General features: G+C 31.8%; 1 protein-coding gene across 1 annotated transcript in view; it reads right to left on the bottom strand.

Moving 5' to 3' along the window:
* alx1 (ALX homeobox 1) overlaps positions 1 to 8,471 on the bottom strand; it is a 13,549-nt gene extending 5,078 nt beyond the window's left edge. Inside the window, 3 exon segments of the mRNA XM_062042875.1 lie at positions 2,969 to 3,097; positions 7,396 to 7,622; positions 7,747 to 8,471. Coding sequence (XP_061898859.1) covers positions 2,969 to 3,097; positions 7,396 to 7,622; positions 7,747 to 7,951 — 561 coding nt within the window. The 5' untranslated portion in view covers positions 7,952 to 8,471.
* Positions 8,472 to 9,159: the final 688 nt, after the last annotated feature.

The raw sequence follows: 9,159 nt of genomic DNA, 5'->3' as shown, positions 1-9,159 counted from the left end.
CACAGTGGTGAACATGCCCTTTCCCAACTACTTTGGCACGTGTTGCAGCCATGAAATTCTAAGTTAATTATTATTTGCAAAAAAAAAATAAAGTTTATGAGTTTGAACATCAAATATGTTGTCTTTGTAGTGCATCCAACTGAATATGGGTTGAAAAGGATTTGCAAATCATTGTATTCCGTTTATATTTACATCTAACACAAATTCCCAACTCATATCGAAACGGGGTTTGTATATATATATATATATATATATATATATATATATATATATATATATATATATATATATATATATATATATATATATATATATATATATATATATATATATATACACACACACAGTATATAGTCAACAAGTGTCTGTACAGACAAAATTGTAAGCATTTGACAACGATAATGTTGAATAGTTTAAAAGTTTTTAAAAGTAATTTTTACTGTCATCATAATATGTAATAATAATAATGCAAGTAAACAAAATAAACATATTTCTCATTATTGTGGTATTTTGCCCTGCGATGAGGTGGCGACTTGTCCAGGGTGTACCCCGCCTTCCGCCCGATTGTAGCTGAGATAGGCTCCAGCGCCCCCCCGCGACCCCGAAGGGAATAAGCGGTAGAAAATGGATGGATGGATTGTGGTATTTTTTTTACAATTGTAGTTGGAAGGTCAATAACTGTATTATCCTAAATAAGTAAACAAATATCAAAATAAAATGGACTCTCAGTCTCTGTTAGTTAAAAATGCACTTTAATACATTTTGAACATTTTGAAGTGCAGTCTTTTTACATATATATGTGTATATATATATACATATATTTTTTAAACATATATATATATATATATATATATATATATATATATATATATATATATATATATATATATACACATATACACACATATACGTATACAGATACATACATACATACATACATATATATATATATATATATATATACATATATATATATATATATATATATATATATATATATATATATATATATATATATATATATATATATATATATATATATATACACACATGTACACACACACACACACACACACACACACACACATACACACACAAACAAGGTAGGAGTCAAACTAAAACATAAAATATAAAAAATATAAAATATGTACATATTTACATTTATTTAATAATGATTATAATTATAATATATATATATTTATATATAATGTTTTTTTAATATATTAAATAAATATACAAATAAAAATATGATATTATTAATGCATATTATTAACTGAATATAAAATATATGTATATTATTAAATTAATATAACAAGTTAAATATGTACGTATGTAAATGTACATATTTTTATTGTTATATTTATTGAATAATCATTATACATATTTAATTCTAATAATTACTAAATAAATACAGAAAACTAATAATGTAACACACTATAATTAAATATTAAAATATAAATATGTACATGTATATATATATATATATATATAAATATGTACATGTTTATACATATACACACACACACATACACATTTTTCATTATTTTAGTATGATACATGTACGTATTTTTCTTATATTTATTTAATAATTAATATAATTGGATATTAAGATTATGTGAACGTTCGACTCCTACCTTGTCTACTTCTGTACGACCTCCTTAAAGTTTTGTAATCAATCAGAAATATCGAGCAGCTAAAATGTGCCAAACATGGATAAGTGTGGAGAGGGTTTTGCATTTTTCCCATCATACATTGCAGGTGATTTAAAAAGGGTGTAATTTTGAATTATGTGTGCTTGGACATTTTTAATAACATCCACAAAGTTCAGTGAGCAGGTTGTGTTATGTGTGACCACGTGTGTTGACTTTCGGTGTTAGTTCATGTGCGCCATGAGTGTGGTTTGGGTCGTATATAAATACTGTGCTGTGTTCACGTCAAAGTACAGTTCATGGTCATTAACCTGAATTACTCACAATTTCCACAAGATGGCGACAAGTCTGCGGCAATTATACTGTCAGATATTTATAATTAAGTTGGACGCAGGCCAGATTCCTTCCTGAACTCAAAATGAACCCTAGTTTGGACACCCCTGCTTGACACTGTTGTACTTGTCTGCAATTTTGTACTTTTATAGGAATAAAAGCATAAATATTAAATTAAACTAAACTATTATATATTCAATGTATTTATTGAATAATTTTCTCTTAGCATTTTTTTAATGTTTCATTTAAAAGTGAATAAAGCTGTCAAAACAAAAGTTGAGCAGTTTCATGTTCCCTTTCTGTAGCGAAAACTTAAAACCATGACATGTTATTATAGTATTATATATCAAAATGTAACTTTATTTATATAGCACTTTTCATGCACAGACAAGTAGCCAACACAAAGTGCTGTATAAAACCAAAGTGAATTAAAACAGAATAAGTTAATAAAAACATAACATTGAGAGAATAATAGTAGAAATATTAATGATTAAGTTAAAAAACAATAAAATAATAAAAAGCACATTGTTAGTAAAAAGCCTGATTAAAAAGGTGTGTCCTTAGCCTTTTTTTTTTATTTTAAGTTCAACGCTCTCTGCGGTCCTGAGGTCCTCTGGCAGGCTGTTCCACAGGTGGGGGCCACAGTGGCTAAATGCCGCCTCACCGTGGGTCTTTGTTCTGGTATTTGCTAAAGATAAGAGGACCTCGGGATCCACGAGGGTTGGCAGGTCAGATAGATAAAAAGGCGCAAAGCCATTAAGACATTTAAAAACTAATAACAGGACTTTGAAATCTACCCAGGAGAACGGGGAGCCAATGCAGCGACTTTAAAACTGGTGTAATGTGCGCCCGCCCTCGGGTCCTCCTATTATAGTATTTATTAATTAAACAGTAATGGGTGTTTATAGTGACACCAAAACATGTGAAGGTGCAGATGGTGTAGTACATGTGTGTACATGTGTGTACATGTGTGTACCCGTGTGTACCTGTGTGTAGCTGTCGCTGCGAGGCAACACGGCGAGATCGTAGCTGGCCGCAAAGTGACTTTTGGCTTGTTGGATTTGTCCGTAACGTTCTCTCTTCCTCCACTTGGCTCTTCGGTTCTGGAACCACACCTGAGGCACAACGAGCAACACACACCGGTCACTCGTAAGGTTTTGACCGGGCTTTCTGCTCCGCCGCTCCCAGTCTGTGGAACGCTCTCCCTGACCACCTGAGGGCACCACAGACTGTGTATGCTTTTAAAAAAGGCTTAAAAACCCTTCTTTTGAAAAAACATTTTTTTTTTAGATATATGCATACTAGTTCTAGCTATTTGGCTGTTCTAGTTTTTATTTTATTTTATTTTATTTTATTTGTTATTATCTTTTTTTTTCTTTTTTTTTAATACACTGTAGCACTTTGAGGTTGTTTACTCAATGTAAAGTGCTTTTTACAAATAAAATCTATTATTATTATTATTATTATTTGAGTATGACGGGGATGAGTTGTGATCAGTTGTCTCCATTAAATAGGCTAACAAGATGTTAGCGCTGACAAAGCAGATTAGTGCGATATTCAATAAAATATATCATTATTAATTAATACAAACTTGAAAGGACACTTTTGAAGAATCATCAGTGTTTGTACTTTAGGAGCCAAATAAAGACTTTAACTCTTTATTAGACATAAACTGTTAGGTAGCAACATTTTTTGGACAATTAAAAAAAAAAAGTATGCTTCTTTTATTTATTTCAAATATGCATATAATTTATTTATTTATTTATTTATTAATAATTCTTTCTGTACTTTGTCAACACTTTGAACATTTTATTAACGTGGATCATATTGGTACATTGTTTATTAGTCCTTTCCATAACGTAACTACACACACTGATATGCAAAAGCTTCTAAAATGAACTCTTTAAGGGTACAAGGTCTTTGCATTGCAGATCAGTTGTGACAATATTAAACATGACACGAGCATTTTAATGTCACATGAAAGACTCGCATCAATAAATTCGTCATTTCAATGAAAATTAATTGAGCACAATCCTTGTTTGATAATAATGATGGTAAAAATGGTATTAATAATAATAATAATAATGGTCATAATAAAGTCATAAAAATTCATATTTAATATTTGAGTCTAAGTACACAAATTACTTGCAGGAATTTATAGCTGCAATTAAGTTAGATTGTATTAACAAAAAAGTCAGATTTTACAGTGAAGAACTGGCAGCTCAGTTGGCAAAATTTTAATGAAAAAAATAAAAGTGCTTCAGTTTTTCCGATTACAGCAATGCACGGTGAATAAATAAATAATAAATAATAAAATAAAATAATAAAAATATTCTTGAGCACATGTGTCAAAATCAAGGACATGCAAAAGCCTGGAAATAATATTTTTTAATAAAATACCTGATCTTTCTTAATTTTTACAGACAGAAATACAGGTACTGTAAAAAAAAAAAAATATTTTAAACTTTAATATCTAATAATGCGACAAATATTTTTTTATATAAAAAAATAAATATTGGAAATATGTGTTTGTCATCGATTGTACACTGTAAAAATGACAATACATTTTATCGTAAAAAAAATAAAAATCCTATCTCAGTTGCCAGAATTTTACTGTATAAATACATTTTAAAAAATGCTAGTTTTTCCATTTACAGTAATGCACTGTGAATAAATAAAAACGTAAATTCTAGAACACAGGTGTCAAACTCAAAGCATGCAAAAGCCTGGAAATAACATTTTTGAACACTTAAGTACTTTATCTTTCTCTATTTCTACAGACAGAAATACAAGTACTGTAAAAAAAATACACATGTATCTTTTAAACTTTAGTATTATCTAATAATGCAACAAATATTATTTTATAATACATAAATATCTGTTGAACTTATGATTTCAAAGCAAGTCAAATTGTACACTGTAAAAATGACAATGCATTTTATAGTAAAAAAAAAAAAAGCTAATCTCAGTCGCCAGAATGTTACCGTAAAAAAACAGAAGTAATGTCTTTCCATTTACAGTAATACACTGTAAAAAGAACAACCGTTTTACGGTAAAATTTTGGTGACCAAGCTGCCCTTTTTCTTTTTTTAACCGCAAAATCTACAGTGTATGCAAAAAATAAATAATTAAATGCGTAGTTAATTGTGTAACAATATGATACATTTATATTCATATATTATTCACTGTTACAAATGGCCGCCAAGTGGCCCTCAATGAAAACCAGTTTGACGGCCCTTGTTTACAGGAAGAAAAAAAACGTTTTACTGTGAAAATAAAAAGTGCTACCGTTTTACCATTTACAGTAATAGCACTGTAATAAACAACGGCCGCAGATTTTAGAGCACACACTAAAAAATGCTGGGTTATTTTGATAACCCAATTTATGAGTTGCTAGTGTTGGGTTACATTTTGGAGTTATTTTTATGAATCGCAATCCATTTGTTTGGGTTATAAGAGTGTTATTTTAACTCAATTTCTGGGTTGTCAAAATTATGAACCATTTTTGAGTTGTTTTTCAACGAGTAACGCATTTTTGGGTAAAAGGCTAATTTTTTTAAATTTAAAAGTTACTTTTTTCTTGAAGGGGATTTTATTATGGATTAATCTCACTAACATTATTTACAACCACCCAACATTGAGTTATCATTCAACAGAATAGTTTGGTTCGGATTAAACCCAACATTAAGTTATCATAACTAAACTTTTGGGTTAAATAATTTAACCAAACAGTTTGGTTGGGAATAACCCAACATTGAGTTAGCATAACTCAACTTTTTGTTCAAATAATTCAACCCAATAGTTTGATTGGGAATAACCCAACATTGAATTAGCATAACTCAATTTTTGGGTTAAATAATTTAACCCAATAGTTTGGTTGGGATTAAACCCAACATTGAGTTAGCATAACTCAACTTTTGGGTTAAATAATTCAACCCAATAGTTTGGTTGGGAATAACCCAACATTGAATTAGCATAACTCAACTTTTGGGTTAAATAATTTAACCCAATAGTTTGATTGGTAATAACCCAACATTAAATTAGCATAACTCAATTTTTGGATTAAATAATTCAACCCAATAGTTTGGTTGGGAATAACCCAACATTGAGTTAGCATAACTCAACTTTTGGGTTAAATAATTCAACCCAATAGTTTTGTTGGGAATAACCCAACATTGAGTTAGTATAACTCAATTTTTGGGTTAAATAAGTCAACCCAATAGTTTGGTTGGGAATAACCCAACATTTAGTTAGCATAACTCAACTTTGTGTTCAAATAATTCAACCCAATAGTTTGATTGGGAATAACTCAATTTTTGGGTTAAATAATTCAACCCAATAGTTTGGTTGGGATTAAACCCAACATTCAATTATCATAACTCAACTTTTGGGTTAAATAATTTAACCCAATAGTTTGGTTGGGAATAACCCAACATTGAGTTAGCGTAACTCAACATTTGGGTTAAATAATGCAACCCAATAGTTTGATTGGGAATAACCCAACATTGAGTTAGCATAACTCAAGTTTTGGGTTAATAATTCAACCCAAATTAGGTTGGGATTAAACCCAACATTAAGTTACCATAACTCAATTTTTTGATTAAATAATTCAACGCAAGAGTTGGGTTGGAAAAAACTTAACCCAAAATGTTGAGTTAAAATATCTCAAACAAGGGGTTTGTCCTTTTCTGAACCAGCAGTTGTGTTAAAATTGGGTTATTTTCTAACCCAACATTTTTTTAGGGTGCAGTGTTCCTCAAACTGTACGGTACGCCTACAGCTGCGAGTACTAGAAGATGAGCCTGTTTTGATGCTAAGATAAATGCTATGTTGTGATGTTGTATTTATTTATTTTTTATCATATCGTATATGTATTGTGTGCTTTTAGTATTTTTCTCTGTCTTTCTTTTAAATAGTAATTTTACTGCCTTTTTTTTTTGTTTGTTTTTTTACATCATGGCCAGGGGACTACAGATGAAAACTAGCCTTCTGGCCAATTCTGGCTTTTTTAACCACGTGTAGTGCATGTCTTTTATGAAATTACATTGTCCCCTTTGAAATAAAGTAATCTAATCTAATCTAAAAGTATCGCGTGATTAAAGTACAGTGTTTTATTTTCCTATATTCCAACAAAGTGTTGGCCTTAAATATTAGCTATACTTTCCAAAAAAAATGTTTTTAATAAACCTCTGCCTTGTTTTTAATGACTACTTAGGTGTACTACGCTACTGTATTTTAATGTTGGTTACTTGGGAGAGTCAAGTGTTTACAGAGGTGGAGTTCGAGATTGACTCTCAATTTAAAATAAAATAAAAAAATATTGCACCTGCAATTTTTTACTGTTAAATATATTGTGTTTTTTTTGTTTGTTTTTTTACAGGTAAAGTGAGAAGAAAAAAATGGTGTTCTTGACCTGCACCCTGGCCTCGGTCAGCTCCGTCCTGGTGGCCAGCTGCTCCCGCACGTAGACGTCCGGGTAGTGCGTCTTCTGGAAGACCTTCTCCAGCTCGTCCAGCTGCGCCGTGGAGAAGGTGGTCCTGTGCCGCCGCTTCTTGCTGCTCGTCACCTTGTTGTCGCCCCGGTCCTCCTCCGCCGCGCAGCCGCCGCCCTCCTCCCCGGCTTTAGCCGCGCCGTAGCCGCCTGCAAACAAGCGCACTCACTCCTTAAAAAGTAATAATACATTAAAAAAAAAAAAAAAAAGTACAAAAATACGTATAAATGTATAATATAATATAAAAAATATGTTTTGTTGCCGTCTTATTACCGTGCGGGTCTCCGCGAGGCGAGCCGCGGTGCTCCGTCAGCCCGAAGGCCTGCGCGCATTTCGGGGGAGACTTGGAGAAGTAGCCCCCGCCGTCCAGGCTCTCCATGACCGGCTCCGCGAAGTAGTCCCCGGCCTTCATGGCCTGGTTCTTCAGCCCGAACTTGTCCTCCATGAAGTCCATCGTCATCATCCTGGTCATCAGCATGATGTGCGGCGCGCAAGCAGCAAGTCTTTATAGGAGCCCCCGCAAGTCCTCCGAGGACACCCCCGGTCCTGCTGGCCCCACTTGGAGACGCGACTCCTCCCACCGCGGGTCCAGGCCCAACGGAACCGAGCCGGGGAAGCAACAACTGCTGACAAATAGGTAACTAAAACTATGCCATTTCTTCTTCTTCTTCTTCTTCAAACTTTAGTTTTTTTACTTTCACTTTCATTTCACGGGTAAACATATTGATGGTGTACTAATTTGCATGTATACATCATATATTCCAAAATATATTAGTTGCAAACCCAGCAGTCAGTTTCTGCAGATTTAGGTGATTAATGTCATTTTAAAAAGGAGTTCTACATTTTCATGAAAATATAACAATGCTCATTAACCATGTTTGAAACTAATTGTAAACATTCTCCATTTAAAATGTAATTAAATGTAAAAAAAACAATATATCTAATATCTAAAACTTAGTTGTTGTTTAATTACACTTTTATTTTATTATGTTATTTCTTTATTTGTTTTTTTTTTTTTGTTTTTTTAACCTAATGTTTTTATAAAAGTCTAAAACAAATACAATATATATATTTTGTATTGTACATATTATAAAAATTGGTGTTTTTTTAAAATCTATGTAGAAACATTGACTATAACAAATAAACGTTGTTAATATTGAAGTACATTTGTATTTATGTTATTATGTTTTTACTGATTTTTTTTTGTGGTACTTTTGTTTTTTCTTTTTTATTACCTAATATTATTTTTGATAAATGTCTAAAATAAATGAAATATGTTTTTTGCATTTTACATAGTTTTAAAAACAGTTTTACTCACAACTCCGTACCAAATGTTAAAAAAAGATATATAATATCTGAGAAAATGAAGTAACATTAACTATGACACAAAACTTGACAGCATCAAGGGTTGGAATTGGGGGTTAAATCACCAAAAATTATTCCCGGGCGCGGCCATCGCTGCTGCTCACTGCTCCCCTCACCTCCCAGGGGGGGAACAAGGGGATGGGTCAAATGCAGAGGACCAATTTCACCACAACTAGTGTGTGTGACAATCATTGGTACTTTACTTTAAGTACTTTACCTAACTTAGTTGTTGTCGGATAAAACGTGTATTTATTTTTATTATGTTTTTACTTTTTTTACTTTTTTTTTATTAAACGGCGTGGCGAAGTTGGTAGAGTGGCT

The sequence above is a fragment of the Entelurus aequoreus genome, linkage group LG03 (assembly GCF_033978785.1).
Source record: "Entelurus aequoreus isolate RoL-2023_Sb linkage group LG03, RoL_Eaeq_v1.1, whole genome shotgun sequence".
NCBI lineage: Eukaryota > Metazoa > Chordata > Actinopteri > Syngnathiformes > Syngnathidae > Entelurus > Entelurus aequoreus.
Note: the sequence above shows the minus strand (reverse complement) of the source record. Positions and strands in the feature narration are given on the sequence as shown.